This window comes from Garra rufa, chromosome 8 (assembly GCF_049309525.1).
Source record: "Garra rufa chromosome 8, GarRuf1.0, whole genome shotgun sequence".
In the NCBI taxonomy this organism is placed as follows: Eukaryota; Metazoa; Chordata; class Actinopteri; order Cypriniformes; family Cyprinidae; genus Garra; species Garra rufa.
Window position 1 is genome coordinate 12,258,400 of NC_133368.1, and position 20,137 is coordinate 12,278,536.

The window sequence follows — 20,137 nt, forward strand, 5'->3', positions numbered from 1 at the left end:
GTCCTCCTTGGTCTGCGTCTGTGGAACCCAGCGGTGTGCAGTGTCCGTTGGACTGTCTGCCTTGAGATGTTGCCGCCAGCAGAGCCCAGATTCATCAGGATGGCCTTGGTGGTGATCCTTGGATTCTTTGTTACCTCTCTCACTATCCTCCTGGCCAGCACAGGTGACACTTTTGACTTCCGACCACGTCCTCTGAGATTGTTCACAGTGCAGAACATCTTGTATTTTTTAATAATACTTTGCACTGTAGCCACTGGAACTTCAAAACATTTCGATATGGTCTTATAGCCCTTTCCTGACTTGTGAGCAGCCACAATGCGCAGTCACAGGTCCTCAGTGAGCTCCTTTGTCTTAACCATGACTGTCCACAAACAGCAGAGAGCTTCTGTTTTTCACCTGTTGAGTTGATTAAAACAGCTGTTCCCAATGAATCAGGGTAATTAGGATGCTTTAGAACAGCTTGGACTATTTGGAATGGTATAGAACTTTGGATTTTCCCATAGACTGTGACAGTTTGCAAAGGGTATGAATAATTTTGGACATGCCAGTTTTTGTTCAAATGTAAATAAAAGCGGAGAAATATTTTTTTCCACAATGATGCCTCTTGTACACCGTCTTATTATCTTTTGGGAGAAGCCTGTGCCATTTCCGGTCAAAAAAAAGTTGCTGGTCAAATAAAAAAGTAACTTTAAGTCCGAATTTGCCAGGGGTATGAATAATTTCGGGCTTGACTGTATATATATATATATATATATATATATATATATATATATATATATATATATTCCTTAAGGCAAGACACTGCAGGTTACCACAAGTTTTCTAAAATGTTATGTTTAAATATGCAAATGAGGCATTATTTAATGAAATATGCACTGTTTTTGCATACATTTCCAGTACCAAAATCTAAACAGTGGATGAAGTGTTTTAGGTAACAATACAAAGATTCATTTTAATACACTTCATTAATAACATCTACAGAAATCGGAATAAAAACATTAATAAAAATGATATAATACTTTAAAACAATCAAATTCCATATTGATTTCATTAATACTGATATTTGAATGTACATTTTGTGTTACACAAGAGTGTTACACGTTTACATTATACAAAAATAACTAACCCTGAAACAGCTGGCGTGACAGTGGATATCCATGTCATCCAGGATAATCTTTTCATCAGGGTACATGTTTTTACGGCAGACTGTGCAAATGTCCTTCCCACTTACAACCCTGCAACAAAGTGATATATGCATTAGTAGTGGCATGGCATTTCAAATGTGCACTATCAAGCATAATTAAAAATGAACTCTATTCCATACCTTTCTGGTGATGTGTACACAGTTGTAGAGGTTTTTGATGAGATTGAGGTCTGATAATCAGGTCTGTGGACAACATGACATAAGTAAGTCTACAAACCTAGGCAAAATGTAATGAATAATTGTTATAAGCGTAGACAAAATATCTGAATATGTCAAACCTGCTCTCTGTGTATGACGTTCTGGTGTAAGAAGGACTTGTGACTGTAGTCCAATCATCTCTATATGCATTTAAAAAATGCGACAAATGCGTGTAATAAACAACTGATATCATATATCAAGCAAACACGCTTGAATAAGAAACCGCATCCTACCTCTCACTTGTTGAATACACGGTTCTGATGGATTTGGAGACCGATACATCCTCGCGGCTGAAAGAGCGATAAAAGTCCATGATAGAATAAACACTGTTGCAGTGAGAGTGAAGTCTGAGTATGAACGTGCACCTGCTTTTGTGCTTTTCAGCCTGTCAGTCGCACGACTGGTTAAACTACTTAAAGGCCGAAGCAAATGTCAAACTCGCCACGAATGGGCTCACACCTTGTAAAAATGCAAATGCCACATACCTGCTGTCAGTTTTTGTGTTGGCGGACTTGATTGACGAAGGTATGAGAGTATCAAATAGTTGATCCTCAGTGCTGAAGAAAATGATTCAGTCAGTGATGTTCTTTGTTTGAAAAGTCGGGCGTTTACTCGGAAATATCTTTCAGGTACTCACCTCTTTGTGGACTTGACAGAGTATGTTGTTGTTTTAGAGGGTGAAACATCCTCCGTGGTGTAGGTTTTGATGCTGGAATTGAACATGTTAAGAGGTTACTAAAGCAGCTGTATTGTTTTAGGTTAGTCAGCAATTTGTAAGCAAGGCTGTGATTGTTGTACCTTGTGGTGGTCTTGACAGGTGAAGTTGGTCTAGACAAAAAATAATTATAGGTTTTAGTTCAATATACACAAAATAGAAAAATGATCAGCAACTGAATTAGGAGACTTTTTGTATAAGTTAGAGTTTACAATTTACTACCTATGGAAGCCTGTTTCCATCACTGAATAAAAAAAATGTAAAAAGGTAATTCTGACTTTTTTTCTCATAACTTTCAGATATAAATCCACAATTGCGAGTTATAAAGTCTGAATTGCTAGATATAAAGTCAGAATTGCGGGGTATAAACTCAATTGTGAAAAATAAGGTCAGAATTGTGAGATATAAACTCGCAATTCTGACTTTTTTCTCGCATTTCTGACTTCTTTTCTCAGAAATGTAAGATTATAAACTCAAAATTCGGACTTCTTTTCTCACAATTGCGAGTTTACATTTCGCAATTCTGACTTCTTTTCTCAGAACTTTGAGATATAAATCCACAATTGCGAGTTATAAAGTCTGAATATAAAGTCAGAATTGCGGGGTAAAAACTCAGTTGCGAGAAATAAAGTCAGAATTGTGAGATATAAACTCGCAATTCTGACTTTTTTTCTTGCAATTCTGATTTCTTTTCTCAGAACTGTAAGATATAACTCAAAATTCTGACTTTTTTCTTACAATTGCAAGTTTACATCTCACAATTCTGACTTTTTTTTCAAAACTTTGAGATATAAATCCACAATTGCGAGTTATAAAGTCTGAATTGCTAGATATAAAGTCAGAATTGTGAGATATAAACTCGCAATTCTGACTTTTTTTCTTGCAATTCTGATTTCTTTTCTCAGAACTGTAAGATATAACTCAAAATTCTGACTTTTTTCTTACAATTGCAAGTTTACATCTCACAATTCTGACTTTTTTTTCAAAACTTTGAGATATAAATCCACAATTGCGAGTTATAAAGTCTGAATTGCTAGATATAAAGTCAGAATTGCGGGGTAAAAACTCAATTGCGAGAAATAAAGTCAGAACAATTCTGACTTTTTTCTTACAATTGCAAGTTTACATCTCTCAATTCTGACATTTTTCTTCAGAACTTTGAGATATAAATCCACAATTGTAAGTTAAAAAGTCTGAATTGCTAGATATAAAGTCAGAATTGTGAGATATAAACTCTGAAATTCTGACTTTTTTCTTGCAATTCTGATTTCTGTTCTCAGAACTGTAAGATATAACTCAAAATTCTGACTTTTTTCTTACAATTGCAAGTTTACATCTCGCAATTCTGACGTTTTTCTTCAGAACTTTTAGATATAAATCCACAATTGTACGTTAAAAAGTCTGAATTGCTAGATATAAAGTCAGAATTGCGGGGTAAAAACTCAGTTGTGAGAAATAAAGTCAGAATTGTGAGATATAAACTCTGAAATTCTGACTTTTTTCTTGCAATTCTGATTTCTTTTCTCAGAACTGTAAGATATAAACTCACAATTCTGACTTTTTTCTTACAACTGCAAGTTTACATCTCGCAATTCTGACTTTTTTTTCAGAACTTTTAGATATAAATCCACAATTGTGAGTTAAAAAGTCTGAATTGCTAGATATAAAGTCAGAATTGCAGGGTATAAACTCAATTGCGAGAAATAAAGTCAGAATTGTGAGATAAAAACTCTGAAATTCTGACGTTTTTTCTTGCAATTCTGATTTCTTTTCTCAGAACTGTAAGATATAAACTCACAATTCTGACTTTTTCTTACAACTGCAAGTTTACATCTCACAATTCTGACATTTTTCTTCAGAACTTTGAGATATAAATCCACAATTGTAAGTTAAAAAGTCTGAACTGCTAGATATAAAGTCAGAATTGCGGGGTATAAACTCAATTGCGAGAAATAAAGTCAGAATTGTGAGATAAAAACTCTGAAATTCTGACTTTTTTTCTTGCAATTCTGATTTCTTTTCTCAGAACTGTAAGATATAACTCAAAATTCTGACTTTTTTCTTACAATTGCAAGTTTACATCTCACAATTCTGACTTTTTTTTCAAAACTTTGAGATATAAATCCACAATTGCGAGTTATAAAGTCTGAATTGCTAGATATAAAGTCAGAATTGCGGGGTAAAAACTCAATTGCGAGAAATAAAGTCAGAACAATTCTGACTTTTTTCTTACAATTGCAAGTTTACATCTCTCAATTCTGACATTTTTCTTCAGAACTTTGAGATATAAATCCACAATTGTAAGTTAAAAAGTCTGAATTGCTAGATATAAAGTCAGAATTGTGAGATATAAACTCTGAAATTCTGACTTTTTTCTTGCAATTCTGATTTCTGTTCTCAGAACTGTAAGATATAACTCAAAATTCTGACTTTTTTCTTACAATTGCAAGTTTACATCTCGCAATTCTGACGTTTTTCTTCAGAACTTTTAGATATAAATCCACAATTGTACGTTAAAAAGTCTGAATTGCTAGATATAAAGTCAGAATTGCGGGGTAAAAACTCAGTTGTGAGAAATAAAGTCAGAATTGTGAGATATAAACTCTGAAATTCTGACTTTTTTCTTGCAATTCTGATTTCTTTTCTCAGAACTGTAAGATATAAACTCACAATTCTGACTTTTTTCTTACAACTGCAAGTTTACATCTCGCAATTCTGACTTTTTTTTCAGAACTTTTAGATATAAATCCACAATTGTGAGTTAAAAAGTCTGAATTGCTAGATATAAAGTCAGAATTGCAGGGTATAAACTCAATTGCGAGAAATAAAGTCAGAATTGTGAGATAAAAACTCTGAAATTCTGACGTTTTTTCTTGCAATTCTGATTTCTTTTCTCAGAACTGTAAGATATAAACTCACAATTCTGACTTTTTTCTTACAACTGCAAGTTTACATCTCGCAATTCTGACTTCTTTTCTCAGAACTTTGAGATATAAATCCACAATTGCGAGTTATAAAGTCTGAATATAAAGTCAGAATTGCGGGGTAAAAACTCAGTTGCGAGAAATAAAGTCAGAATTGTGAGATATAAACTCTGAAATTCTGACTTTTTTTCTTGCAATTCTGATTTCTTTTCTCAGAACTGTAAGATATAACTCAAAATTCTGACTTTTTTCTTACAATTGCAAGTTTACATCTCACAATTCTGACTTTTTTTTCAAAACTTTGAGATATAAATCCACAATTGCGAGTTATAAAGTCTGAATTGCTAGATATAAAGTCAGAATTGTGAGATATAAACTCGCAATTCTGACTTTTTTTCTTGCAATTCTGATTTCTTTTCTCAGAACTGTAAGATATAACTCAAAATTCTGACTTTTTTCTTACAATTGCAAGTTTACATCTCGCAATTCTGACGTTTTTCTTCAGAACTTTTAGATATAAATCCACAATTGTACGTTAAAAAGTCTGAATTGCTAGATATAAAGTCAGAATTGCGGGGTAAAAACTCAGTTGTGAGAAATAAAGTCAGAATTGTGAGATATAAACTCTGAAATTCTGACTTTTTTCTTGCAATTCTGATTTCTTTTCTCAGAACTGTAAGATATAACTCAAAATTCTGACTTTTTTCTTACAATTGCAAGTTTACATCTCACAATTCTGACTTTTTTTTCAAAACTTTGAGATATAAATCCACAATTGCGAGTTATAAAGTCTGAATTGCTAGATATAAAGTCAGAATTGTGAGATATAAACTCGCAATTCTGACTTTTTTTCTTGCAATTCTGATTTCTTTTCTCAGAACTGTAAGATATAACTCAAAATTCTGACTTTTTTCTTACAATTGCAAGTTTACATCTCGCAATTCTGACGTTTTTCTTCAGAACTTTTAGATATAAATCCACAATTGTACGTTAAAAAGTCTGAATTGCTAGATATAAAGTCAGAATTGCGGGGTAAAAACTCAGTTGTGAGAAATAAAGTCAGAATTGTGAGATATAAACTCTGAAATTCTGACTTTTTTCTTGCAATTCTGATTTCTTTTCTCAGAACTGTAAGATATAAACTCACAATTCTGACTTTTTTCTTACAACTGCAAGTTTACATCTCGCAATTCTGACTTTTTTTTCAGAACTTTTAGATATAAATCCACAATTGTGAGTTAAAAAGTCTGAATTGCTAGATATAAAGTCAGAATTGCAGGGTATAAACTCAATTGCGAGAAATAAAGTCAGAATTGTGAGATAAAAACTCTGAAATTCTGACGTTTTTTCTTGCAATTCTGATTTCTTTTCTCAGAACTGTAAGATATAAACTCACAATTCTGACTTTTTCTTACAACTGCAAGTTTACATCTCGCAATTCTGACATTTTTCTTCAGAACTTTGAGATATAAATCCACAATTGTAAGTTAAAAAGTCTGAACTGCTAGATATAAAGTCAGAATTGCGGGGTATAAACTCAATTGCGAGAAATAAGGTCAGAATTGTGAGATATAAACTCTGAAATTCTGACTTTTTTCTTGACTTCTTTTCTCAGAACTGTAAGAACTGTAACATTCTGACTTCATAACTCGCAATTGTGAGTTTATATCACACAATTTCAACTTTTTAAATATTAAATATACACTACCAATCAAAAGGGTTTTTTAATGATTTTTTTAATGTTTTTTGAACAAGTCTCTTCTGCTCACCAAGTCTGAGCATTTATTTGATCCAGAGTACAGCAAAAAAGTAAAATGTTTAAATATTTGTACTATTTAAAATAACAGCTTTTTATTTGAATATATTTTAAGCTGTAATTTATTCCTGTGATTTCAATTTTTTTGGCATCTCATTACTCTGATTTGCTGCTCAAAAAAACTTTTAATATTATTATTATTAATATTGTGTTAAAACTAGCTGAGTCAAATTTTTTCAGGTTTCTTGGATGAATAGAAAGTTTAGAAGAATAGCATTTATTTCAGTATTTATGTCTTTATCATCACTTTCGATCAATTTAAAGCATCCTCGTTAAATAAAAGTATTGATTTCTATAATTTCTTTCCCCAAAAAATCATACTGACTTCAAGCTTTTGAATGTTATAGTGTATAATGTTACAAAAGTGATCTTTGGATCTTTCAATTCATCAAAGAAACCTGAAAAATGTACTCAACTGTTTTAATATTGCAGATAATAATAATAATAAAAAATGTTTTTTGAACAGCAAATCAGCAGATTAGAATGATTTCTGAAGAATCATGTAACACTAAAGAGGTAATGAGGCTAAAAAATTAGCTTTGAAATCACAGAAATAAAGTACATTTTAAAATATATTCAGATAGAATCTGATCTGTGACACTCACACATCAACGATCTCCTTTGAAGACTTCACAGTAACCACTTCAGTCTTGTAGTCACTTTAGAGACACAAAACAAGTGCAGTGAGCAACGATCTTGTCTCTAAATGCAAGTTCATGTCATTGCACTGTATCATTTATTTGCAAAAAAACTAGAATCGTGATGTTAATCTTTCACAATCCTACCTCTTTGTGCTGAAGGATGGTGTTTTAATTGGTGTAACATCCTCCTTGGTGTAGGTCTTGATGCTGCAAATAAATTAGGTTAAAAAGTTAATAAAAGGTACTAGTCACCACATTTTTCTGGTTAGTCAGCAAGACTGGGGTTACTGTACCTTGTAGTGGTCTTGACAGGTGAAGTTGGTCTAGACAAAAAGAATAACGGTTTTAGTGTTAATATACACACAAAATAAAAAAACAAACACACAATAAAACTATATGAAATATGACAAATATTAACATTATATAAGCTGAATATGAAAATTTTTTTGTTTACTAAATGCAATCAACTAAATATATGGGATGACTTTAAAAAATAGTTTCTAGTCTATTTATGCAAATGGTAAGTTGCCTGGAATATTGCTATTTATCATTTTCCTCTGCTGTCTGTGAATGTCAAACCAGACCTGTAGGTCACTTGTGGGTCGTGACCCATGGGTTAAGAAGACTGATTTATGACACTCACACATCGATAATATCCTTTGAAGACTTCACAGTAACCACTTCAGTCTTGTAGTCACTTTAGAGACACATAACAAATGCAGTGAGCAACGATTCTGTCACTAAATGAAAGTCATTTTATTGCTGTGTATCATTTTTTTCAATAAAAACTAGAATTGTACTGTTAATCTTTTACAATCCTACCTCTTTGTGGTGAAGAATGGTGTTTTAATTGGTGAAACATCCTCTTTGGTGTAGGTCTTGATGCTGTACATGAAATAGGTTAAGAGGTTAATAAAAGGTATTATTAAACACATTTTTTTCAGCAATCTGCAGACATATTTTTTTCTGGTTAGTCAGCAAGGCTGGGTTACTGTACCTTGTAGTGGTCTTGACAGGTGAAGTTGGTCTAGACAAAAAGAATAACATGTTCAGTGTTAATATACACACAAAAAACTACATGAAATATGAAAAATTATTAACATAAGCTGAATAAGAAAATCTTTTTGTTTACTAAATGCAATTAACTAAATACATGGGATAACTTGAATGAATATATGGTAAGTTGCCTGGAATATTGCTATTTATCATTTTCCCCTGCTGTCTGTGACTGTCAAAACAGACCCGTAAGTCATTTGTGGGTCGTGACCCATGGGTTGAGGAGACTAATCTATGACACTCACACATCAGTGATATCCTTTGAAGACTTCACAGTAACCACTTCAGTCTTGTAGTCACTTCAGAGACACAAAACAAGTGCAGTGAGCAACGATTTAGTCTCTAAATCCAAGCTCAGTCATTGGACTGCATTATATTTTGCAGTAAGAACTGTGATATGAACAGTCTTTGAAGTGCCCACCTCTTTGTGGTGAAGGATGGTGTTTTAGGTGAAACATCCTCTTTGGTGTAAGTCTTGATGCTGTACATGAAATAGGATAAGAGGTTAATAAAAGGTTTTAGTAAACATTTGTTCCAAGTTAGTCAGCCATTTGCAGACACTTTTTTTATAGTTCGTCAGCAAGGCTGTGGTTATGGTACCTTGTTGTGGTCTTGACAGGTGAAGCAGGTCTAGACAAAAAGAATTACAGTTTCAGTGTTAATACAGACTAGTTGAGGTCAAATGTTTACATTACCCTTTTGAGAATCTGCAAAATGTTAATTATTTTATCAAAATAAGTGGGATCAAACAAAATGCATGTTGTTGCATTGTTATTGCCCGCTGTTCTTCAGAAAAATCCATCAGGTTTCACAAATTCTTTGGGTTTTCCAGCATTTTTGTGTATTTCCAACAATGACTATATGATTTTGAGATCCATCTTATTAGACAACTGAGAGACTCAAATGCAAGCTGAGGGTGAAAACTTTTGAACAAAATGGAGATGTGTACATTTTTCTTATTTTGCCTAAATATCAAATTTTTTTCATTTATTACTGCCCTTCAGAAGCTACGGAAGATACTTACATGTTTCCCAGACGACAAAATAAGTTAAATTTACCCTGATTTTTAAATTCCAAAAGTTTTCACCCCTCTCTTAATGCATCCTGTTTCCTTCTGGAGCATCAGTGAGTGTTTGAACCTTCTGTAATAGTTGCATATGAGTCCCTCAGTTGTCCTCAGTGTGAAAAGATGGATCTCAAAATCATACAGTCATTGTTGGAAAGGGTTCAAATACACTAAAAATGCTGGAAAACCAAAGAATTTGTGGGACCTGAAGGATTTTTCTGAAGAACAGCAGGCAGTTGAACTGTTCACTAAACAAAAACACAGCTGTGGCTCATTCAGGTAACAAAACCTTTGAACAGGGCCTTTTTTTTTTTTTTATAAATTCAACAATTATTTTCTCTTGTGAACTATTTGTAAACATATTTTATGTGAAATATCTCTAAAAAAACATGCATTTTATATGATCCCTCTTATTTTGGTAAAATATTGAACATTTAGCAGATTCTGAAAGGGGTGCAACTGTATCAGATTACACAGATTTTACATTGCACTTTAAGTGGTGACACAACAAGGTATCCAAATAATTTTATGTATGTATGAATATATAAAATATTAGTTTTTTTTTATTTGTCTAGCATTGCTGTCCATCTTTTGTGGATGAGAAGCATTGATCTTTGACACTCACACATCAATAATCTCTTTTGATGTCTTCACTGTAACCACTTCAGTCTTGTAGTCACTTTAGAGACACATAACAAGAGCATTATTTTCTACAGTAAATACTAGATTTTTACTAACAGTTATTGAACTTGAATCTTATAGTATGCTAAGGGCCGATATTTTAATAAAAATGTTAATGTTTTGCGAAGTAGGATAATGTTTAAGTTGTTTAGTTTATTAATATGCAAATGCCACATACCTGCTGTCAGTTTTTGTGTTGGCTGACTTGATTGATGTTGGTATGAGAGTATCAAACAGCTGATCCTCAGTGCTGTAGAAAAGCATTCAGTCAGAGATGTTCTTTGCCTTACAATGACTGAAAAGCATTTACTTCAATTATCTGTCAGATTCTCACCTCTTTGTGGATTTGACAGATGTTGTTATTGTTTTAGAGGGTGAAACGTCCTCTTTGGTGTAGGTTTTGACGCTAGAATTGAAAATATTACGAGGTTAAGAAACCTTTGTTCAGTTTAGTCAGCAATCCAAACAAAACTGTTGTTATTGTACCTTGTGGTGGTCTTGACAGGTGACGTTGGTCTAAAAAAGAATTATAGGTTTAATTTTAATACACACACACACACACACACACACACACACACACAACTAATTTTAACTACATATTTGATAACACTCACCCATCAACAGTGTCACTGGATGTCTTGACAGTAACAGTCTTGGTCTTAAAACCACTTTAGAAACAGATAGCATATCCAGTGAGACATACATCGACAATTTTTCACATTTAAGCCACAAATAAATATGAATTTAAACATATCAAACCAATATGTATCTTCATTTAAACAGTACACTTTTTTATTTGTGTGAAAATAGTTTTTGTGCTATATTTCTTTCAAATAAATGGCACTTGGTTTGATATTAAGTTTTATTAAAAATGATCGAATGCATATAAACTGAGCTGATTTACCTAGTGTTCTTGTTGCTTAAATCTTGCAGGTCTTTATCGGTGAGTGTTTCAGACTTGGTAGATGATTTCACCACATCCTGCCTAGGGACAAGAAGAAAACAGTTTAAAACACAGTTTTGTCATGACAACTCTCTGAGAGTTTAGCATGGTAATATACATGGCAATGTTAATGTGTTTTGACTTGGTGGAATAGATCTGCTACGCTGCTGCTGCAATACATCCACAACATGCTGCTGTGAGCATGTAAGAAATACTGCTGCTGCACATATACATATATGAAATAACCCCCGTATATACAGTACCTCACAAAAGTGAGTACACCCTTTACATTTCAGCAACCATTTTAGTCTCTCTTTTCAAAGGACAATACTATAGAAATGAAACTTGGATATATTTTAGAGTAGTCAATGTGCAGCTTGTATAGCAGTATATATTTACTGTCCTCTGAAAATAACTCAACACACAGCCATTACTGTCAAAATAGCTGGTAACAAAAGTAAGTACACCCTAAGTGATAACAGCAGTATGTTGTTTAACCATGCAAAGCCACATGTCCTATTCATCATGTTTGTGTTTTTGTCTGCATGACAGGATCATACATAGTTGTGTATCTTGTATTAGAGCAGTTAAAATTAGGTGCTTCAAGTACAATTTCTCTCATACTGACCACTGGATGTTCAACATGGCACCTCATAGCAAAGAACTCTCTGAGGATTTGAGAATTAGAATTGTTGCTCTCTTCACAAAGATGGCCAAGGCTATTAGAGGTTCAGTAACACCCTGAAACCGAGTTACACTACAGTGGTCAGGGTCATACAGAGGTTTTCCAAGATTGGTTCCATTCAGAACAGGCCTTGCAAGGGTCGATTCACAAAGTTGAGCACTCGTTCTGTGCATCAGGTGCAGAACCTGGCTTCAAAAAACAGATGCATGAGTGCTGCCAGCATTGCTTTAAAGGTTGCAGAAGCAGAACATCAGCTTGTCAGCGCTCAGACCATACGCCGCACACTGCAACAAGTCGGTTTGCATAGGCGTTGTCACAGAAGGAAGCCTCAACTGAAGCTAGCTCACAAGAAAGCCTGCAAACAGTTTGCTGAAGACAACCAAGAGTATGAGATTAGTGGAACCATGTCCTGTGGTCTGATGAAACTTTATAAGATAAACTTGTTTGGCTCAGATGGTGTCCAGCATGTGTGGCGATGCCCTGGTGAGGAGTACAAAGAAAACTGTGCCTTGCCTACAGTCAGGCATGGTGGTGGTAGCATCATGGTCTGGGGCTGCATGAGTGCTGCTGGTACTGGGGAGCTGCAGTTCATTGAGGGAAACATAGATTCCATTATGTACTGTACATTATGAAACAGAACATGATGCCTTCCCCCAGAAACTAGGCCAAACAGCAGTTTTCCAACATGATAACGACCCCAAACACACCACCAAGACGAAAACTGCCTTGCTGAGGAAGCTGAAGCTGATGGGTTGACCAAGTATGTCTCCAGACCTGAACCCTATTAAGCACCTGTGGGGCATCCTCAAGTGTAAGGTGGAGAAGACCATGTGTCTAACGTCCAGAAGCTCCGAGAGGAATGGAAAAGGATCCCAGCAACGACCTGTGCAGCTCTGGTCAATTCCATGCCCAGAATGAATTAGGCAGTGCCACAATGGTGCTAACACAAAATATTGACACTTCGGACAAGTTCACTTAGGGTGTACTCACTTTTGTTTCCAGCTATTTTGACAATAATGGCTGTATGTTGAGTAATTTTCAGGGGACAATAAATCTATACTGCTATACAAGCTGCACATTGCCTACTTTAAAATATATCCAAGTATCATTTCTATATTATTGTCCCTTTAGAAGATATACTAAAATTAGGGATGCACCGATATGAATCGGCCGATCATGCTTGCGCGTTTTGTCAGTAAAGCCGGTTCTGTAATCAGCGGTAAATGCCATCAGGTGCGTGATTTCACGTTGAGCCGTCGGTAAACAACGGCTGTGTGTAGTATATACGGCTCAATGTGAAATCACGCACCTGATGGCATTTACCGCTGATTACAGAACCGGCTTTACTGACAAAACGCGCAAGCATGATCGGCCGATTCATATCGGTGCATCCCTAACTAAAATGGTTGCTGAAATGTGAAGGGTCTACTCACTTTTGTGACACACTGTAAGTTACATGAAATCATCCTGTAGCAGATCTATACAGGTGACAACAACTATAACAACTATAGCAAGCACTAGTTGAGTATTTGATTGTTGATATTAAAAGAACCAAATAGCTGTGGCATGTGAATAATGATGTCATTATGTCAGATTGAGTTAGAACCTAACAAACTGAACTTTGGATTTATATTGCCTTTATAAACTGGCCTTGACCTCACAACATGTTCTGTGATCGCGAGCTAAGATGAATGTGGTGTGAAATATGTTGACAGATATGATATTGATATGATGTCTTTTCAGCATCTTACTTGGAAGAGGTCACAGTTGTCTCAGTTATCTTTGCACCATCTTTGACTGTAGTTGTTGTGGTAGTAGTAGAGCTGAAAGAGCAATCATCAGTTTTGTAAGAAGTTACTCCTCAATCATTCATTCAGTCAATCAGTCATTCATCAGTCATTTAAGCAGGTGTGTCTCAGGGGCGTTACCTTTTCCTGGGCTCCGCTTTCACGGTTGTTTTAGTTCCTGTGGTTCTGTAGGGTTGGGTTGGGAAGATAATTGAGCTCTTAACATGTTTTAAATTCCCACCATTTTTGGCTTCTTGTAACTCTCACAAACAGGTTTTAAATACTGCAAACGTTGGTGACTAATCATATTGTAGTGTAGTCTTAAGTCTTAAGATTAAGTATTATTGTGCTGTATATTACTATTATTTTCCTAAATTATTTGTGTATATTTTACCTGGTTTCATTCAGATGGTCCTGGCTGCCACCAAATCTAGACATTGAAAACAAAGTGTGACCATTTTAATTCGACTTTATCACATAAACTTCCTCCAATTTCCTCCACATCAGAAATCTTTCTTTGGTAAATCATAATTTTGACAAAGTCTCAATATTATGGAATGAAAAGTCTAAATTATGAGATACAAAGTCATAATTATCAGACAGAAAGTAGAAATTGTGGTCAAAATCATAATTATGGACTACAATACATACTAAAACACAAATCTGAGTTAAAAAGTAGAAACTGTGTCATACTTTGAGTTTATCATAACTATGACTTTTTATCTCATAGTTTTACCTATTAATGTCATCATTTCAACTTTTTTATGACTGAAATAACTGACATCATTTCAACTTTGTATCAAAATTCATGGCTAATTTTGCCTTTATCTCAATTATGACTTATGTGATCATTTTATGTCATAATTATAACATAAGTATAACAACTTTTGTCGTAATATTTACTTTTTACCTCATAGTTTTGACTTTGTCATCATTTCAACATTTTTTATGACTGATATAATTTTAGTTTCAACTTTGTATCAACATTCTCACCTAATTTTGACTTTGCATCTCAATTATGACTTATGTCATCATGTCAACATTTTTTGACAATTATAGCAATCACAACTTTTGTAATTTGGACTTTTTATCTCATAGTTTTTACTTTTTATGTCACCATTTCAACATTTTTTTATGACTGACAATTTAAATTTTAACTTTGTATCAACAATCTCGACTAATTTTGACTTCATATCTCAATAATGACTTATGTCCTCATGTAATCGTTTTATGTCATAACTATGACATTCAACTTCCGTCGTAATGTTAACGTTTTATCTCAGAATTTTGACTGTCGTAATTTCAACGTTTTATATGACTAACAATGTCAATTTCAATTTGTATCACAATTCTCGACTAATTTTGACTTCGTATCTCAATTATGACTTATATGTCATCATGTCAACATTTTATATCATAACTATAACATAATTCAATTTCTGTCATATTTTTTATCTCACTTTTATCTCATAGTTTTGACTTTTTATGTCATCATTTTAACATTTTTTTTAATAACCGACGTAATTTCAATAACTTTGTATCAAAATTCTCGACTAATTTCGACTTTGTATCTCATTTATGACTTTTATGCCACAATTTTAACATTTTATGTCATAATTATAACAAAATTCAACTTCTGTCACAATATTGACTTTTTATCTCATAGATTTGACTTATGTCATCATTTTAAAAATTTTTAATAACCAACAATTTCAATAAACTTGTATCAACATTTTCGACTAATTTCGACTTTGTATCTCATTTATGACTTTGTGATAATTTCAACATTTTATGTCATACTTATAACATAATTCAACTTCTGTCACAATATTGACTTTGTATCTCATAGTTTTGACTTTTTATGTCATAATTTCAACATTTTTTTAATAGCTGTCATAATTTCAATAACTTTGTTTCAAAATTCTCAACTAATTTCGACTTTGTATCTCATTTATGACTTTTATGCCATAATTTCAACATTTTATGTGATAATTATAACATAATTCAACTTCTGTCACAATATTGACTTTTTATCTCATAGTTTTGACTTTTTATGTCATCATTTTTTTTTAAAAATTATAACCGACATAATTTCAATAACTTTGTATCAAAATTCTCGACTAAATTCGACTTTGTATCTCAATTATGACTTTTATGCCATAATTTTAACATTTTATGTCATAATTATAACAAAATTCAACTTCTGTCACAATATTGACTTTGTATCTCATAGATTTGACTTATGTCATCATTTTAACATTTTTTTAATAATCAACATCATTTCAATAACCTTGTATCAACATTCTCGGCTAATTTCGACTTTGTATCTCAATTATGACTTTGTGATAATTTCAACATTTTATGTCATAATTATAAGATAATTCAACTTCTGTCATAATACTGACTTTTTATCTCATAGTTTGGACTTTTTATATCATCAATTCAACATTTTTTATGACTGAAATAACCAACATAATTTCAATTTCAACTTTGTATCAAAATGCTAGACTTAATTATGACTTTCGTTTGATAGTTTCAACATTTTATGTCATAATTATAACATAATTTAACTTGTCATAATATTGACTTTTTATCTCATAGTTTGACTTTTTTTGTCATAATTTCAGTGTTTTTTTATGACTAACATAATTTCAATTTTTAACTGTATCAAAATTCTCGACTTTGTATCTCAATTATGACTTTTATGTCATCATGTCAACATTTTATCATAATTATAACAATGTAACTTCAGTCATAATATTGACTTATTATCTAATGATTTAGAATTTTTGTCATAATTTCAACTTTCTCTCAGAATTCTGACTTTTTGTCATAATTTGGACTTTTTTAATGTCATACTCATGACTTAGTATCTCAATCTTGACTTTTTAACTCATTATTATGTATCATATGTCTCATAATTTCAACTTTTTATCTTTTTTAGGCCATAATAATGATTTAACAATAGTTTTTTACTTATGTGGCAAGAAAGGGCTTCCATACTAGTGAATAATATTATGTACAGTGTAATCTGATGCACATTTGTAAACCATGGTAGCATGTTTAATATATGAAAGTGATAAGTGCGTCTTCAGCAGTGTATTACCTTTTAGTGAGCGCTTGGACAGAGGTACCTGATGAAGTAGCAACAGTGGTGGTTTTGCTCTCGGTTTTGCTCTCGGTTTTGCTAGTTTTATCTTGAGGGCTTTATACGAAAGAGAACATAAGGATGTCGTATTACAATTTTTAATTGCAACACGTGGGATTGACACAAAGAGACTACCTACCCGACAAGATTTTCGTTAGACTTGTAACGACTCAGAACACTTTTACCGAAGTTGGTCTCACGTCTGTTAAGAAAGTTAAAAACATAAATTAGGCTTGTCTTGTCAGTGGCTTAGTCTGGCCGACAGACATCAATAGCACAGAGGCGTGATGTTAAACAAGTTGCGTCTGTCTGGTTTGTTGTTAATTGATGAGTGTGTTGAAAACTTACTCGACTTGCTCGTCCTCCTTCACATTCTTCTTAATCCAGCTATTGTCCTGCAGCAGGGATTTCTTTTTGCCATCATCCACTGGTTTAGTGGATTTAGTGATTGATGTTGTAACTGTTTTGTTTAATTAAACATAATAAGTATGGTTTCATTAAGGATGTACTTATGATATAGTATAAGAACAAGTTCTTTGTAAATCTCACCTGTTTGGGGTTTACTGTATCCTCTCGGAGTGAAAGACATGGTTTATGCTGTAAAATGGAATTGATACACATGATTACAATTGCTGTAGATACCGTCTGTGGTTGTTTCTAACCAGACTATCATCCACAAGATGGTGCCACAGACATTGAGTTTGTCAATGAAGCATCAAGTGCATGAAATCTGACAAATCAAGGTTAACACATTCCATTCCTAGTGCTGTTTGATGTAGCGCTGTCCTTTCACTCCATATCTTCCTAGATACACCCAAAACTAGTTTGTCCTGATCCCTCCACAGGCACACCCTGTTCAAACACCTGCCATCGAAACCATAGTAACATTCTCATGCTTGGGGAGGAACGTCACATGTACTGAACATCACACAGCAACGTGTGAGGTTTCGCTGGATTTCTTGTAGCATAGGGTAAAACAACATTTTATGTCACAATTATAACATAATTAAAGTTCCGTCGTAATATTATCTTTTTATCTCATAGTTTTGACTTCAATGTTTTTTATGACTGACATAACTGACATAATTTCAACTTTGTATCAGAATTCTCAACTAACCCTGGTAAAAAAAAAAAAAAACTAAAACCAGCCTAGGTTGGTTGGCTGGTTTTAGCTGGTCAGCAGGCTGGTTTTAGAGTGTTTTGGCCACTTTCCCAGCCTGGTCAGACTGCGAAACCACCAGCTAAAACCAGCCTGGCCAGGCTGGGAGACCAGCTACAACCAGCTACTTCCATCTTAAACCAGCTAAGACCAGCCAACCAGCCTAGGCTGGTTTTAGCAGTTTTTTTTCCAGCAGGGAATTTCAACTTTATCTCACGTTCATTGACGTTTATGTGATAATTTCAACATTTTATGTCATAATATTGACTTTTGCTCATGGTTTTGACTTTTTATGTCATCATTTTAACATTTTTTTATGACCGACATAATTTCAATTTCAACTTTGTTTCAACATTCTCGACTAATTTTGACTTTGTATATCAATTATGACTTTTATGTCAACATTTTATGTCATAATTATAACATAATTCAACTTCTGTCATGATATTAACTTTTTATCTCATAGTTTTGACTTTTTATGTCATTATTTTAAAAAATGTTATGATCAGCATAATTTCAATGTCAACTTTGTATCAACATTCTCGACTAATTTTGACTTTGTATCTCAATTATGACTTTTATGTCATCATATCAACATTTTATGTCAGAAATATAACAATGTAACTTTTGTCATATTGACCTTTTCTCATTATTTGTAACTTTATGTCATTATTTTAATATTTTTTATGATCGACATAATTTCAATTTCAACTTTGTATCAAAATCCTCGACTAATTTTGACTTTTACATCATTATATCAACATTTTATGTCATAATTATAACATAACGTAACTTTTTATCTCATAGGTTTGACTTTTTGTCATCATATTAACATTTTTTTATGACTGACATAATTTCAATTTTAACTTTGTATCAAAATTCTCGACAAATATTTACTTTGTATCTCAATTACGACTTTTATGTCAACATTTTATGTCATAATTATAACATAATTCAACTTCTGTCATGACATTGACCTTTTATCTCATAGTTTTGACTTTTTATGTCATTTTTTTATGACTGACATAACTTCAGTTTCAACTTTGTATCAAAACTCTCAACCAATTTTGACTTTGTATATCAATGTAACCATTTTGTCATAATTATAATTATTCTGTCATGACATTGACTTTTTATCTCATAGTTTTTACGTTCATTATAAAAGAAACTTGCACAAGATGAAAAAGAAATTGACTTTTTATCTAATAGTCTTTAATTCAATGAAAAACAAACTTGCACATGAGTTGAGTTGAGTTGTCAAATTTGGGTAACCGACATTAGGAATATCCAATTTTAGGAAAGTGACATGCTAAAACAATTTGAAAACAATATTTTACTGTTTTGTTTTTAATTATTATGCATGCCATTTTTATGACTTCCTTAGAAAGACTACACATTTTAGGCACTAGATGTATATACAAACATTTACTTTAAATCCATATGAAATAAATGCATCCTATAAATATATATCACAGAAATATCAACATGAAATGTTGGTGTTTACTTAAAAGTCCGAAGACACATTTTGCACTGCCTACACATTTACAAAAACAATTACAAACCAGAATCACCTCTTTGAGACATCACTGCATTTTCTAAATAATTGCTAAAGTCTAGTAGACAAAACTACTAGAAAGAGAAACTGATGTATTTGTATTTTGTTTCGACCACACTTTTTTCGACCACACGCATTTTTGACGTAAACAAGCACTATTCTAATTCTATGCATTTTTTTGTAAAAGCTACAGTTAAATGTCCTTCAATCTCACCTTGACATTGTAAAACTATTTTAACATACACTGTGTAACAGTACTACTAACCATTGTTTACAGTCTCACAATACATCCATATCATAAGAGAATCTACTTCAATGAACATGTTTTAGATATGATCAGTAACCTAAAAACCCATTGATTTAACAAACAGGCTAAAAATATTACGCAAAAAACAAACAAACATACAGTTAGAACAGATTTGAGACCCACACAAACAGATAAAGTCTCTGTGGGTAGAGAAGTGGCATACCTTGGTATTTGAGGTGTGCGGGATGTGATAGAGGTTAGATGAGAATAACATACAGTTTACTGCTCTTCCCCTTACATATTTGACCTGGG

The 20,137-nt window shown here is 33.0% G+C and overlaps 1 protein-coding gene across 1 annotated transcript in view; it reads right to left on the reverse strand.

Annotated features, from left to right (window-relative positions):
- The window catches only part of scel (sciellin), a 23,031-nt gene extending 2,894 nt beyond the window's left edge, over nucleotides 1–20,137 (reverse strand). The window contains exons 1-30 of the mRNA XM_073845012.1: nucleotides 20,049–20,137; nucleotides 17,414–17,461; nucleotides 17,213–17,324; nucleotides 17,004–17,066; nucleotides 16,823–16,921; nucleotides 14,111–14,146; nucleotides 13,858–13,902; nucleotides 13,681–13,752; nucleotides 11,206–11,286; nucleotides 10,916–10,969; nucleotides 10,788–10,817; nucleotides 10,636–10,707; nucleotides 10,480–10,551; nucleotides 10,246–10,299; nucleotides 9,155–9,184; nucleotides 8,976–9,035; nucleotides 8,800–8,853; nucleotides 8,496–8,525; nucleotides 8,321–8,383; nucleotides 8,142–8,195; nucleotides 7,792–7,821; nucleotides 7,643–7,705; nucleotides 7,463–7,516; nucleotides 2,201–2,230; nucleotides 2,040–2,111; nucleotides 1,888–1,959; nucleotides 1,636–1,692; nucleotides 1,483–1,542; nucleotides 1,325–1,387; nucleotides 1,127–1,235 (exon numbers count right to left, since the gene is read on the reverse strand). Coding sequence (XP_073701113.1) covers nucleotides 1,127–1,235; nucleotides 1,325–1,387; nucleotides 1,483–1,542; nucleotides 1,636–1,692; nucleotides 1,888–1,959; nucleotides 2,040–2,111; nucleotides 2,201–2,230; nucleotides 7,463–7,516; nucleotides 7,643–7,705; nucleotides 7,792–7,821; nucleotides 8,142–8,195; nucleotides 8,321–8,383; nucleotides 8,496–8,525; nucleotides 8,800–8,853; nucleotides 8,976–9,035; nucleotides 9,155–9,184; nucleotides 10,246–10,299; nucleotides 10,480–10,551; nucleotides 10,636–10,707; nucleotides 10,788–10,817; nucleotides 10,916–10,969; nucleotides 11,206–11,286; nucleotides 13,681–13,752; nucleotides 13,858–13,902; nucleotides 14,111–14,146; nucleotides 16,823–16,921; nucleotides 17,004–17,066; nucleotides 17,213–17,324; nucleotides 17,414–17,453 — 1,731 coding nt within the window. The 5' untranslated portion in view covers nucleotides 17,454–17,461; nucleotides 20,049–20,137. The remainder of the gene's footprint in view (nucleotides 1–1,126; nucleotides 1,236–1,324; nucleotides 1,388–1,482; nucleotides 1,543–1,635; nucleotides 1,693–1,887; nucleotides 1,960–2,039; nucleotides 2,112–2,200; nucleotides 2,231–7,462; nucleotides 7,517–7,642; nucleotides 7,706–7,791; nucleotides 7,822–8,141; nucleotides 8,196–8,320; nucleotides 8,384–8,495; nucleotides 8,526–8,799; nucleotides 8,854–8,975; nucleotides 9,036–9,154; nucleotides 9,185–10,245; nucleotides 10,300–10,479; nucleotides 10,552–10,635; nucleotides 10,708–10,787; nucleotides 10,818–10,915; nucleotides 10,970–11,205; nucleotides 11,287–13,680; nucleotides 13,753–13,857; nucleotides 13,903–14,110; nucleotides 14,147–16,822; nucleotides 16,922–17,003; nucleotides 17,067–17,212; nucleotides 17,325–17,413; nucleotides 17,462–20,048) is intronic.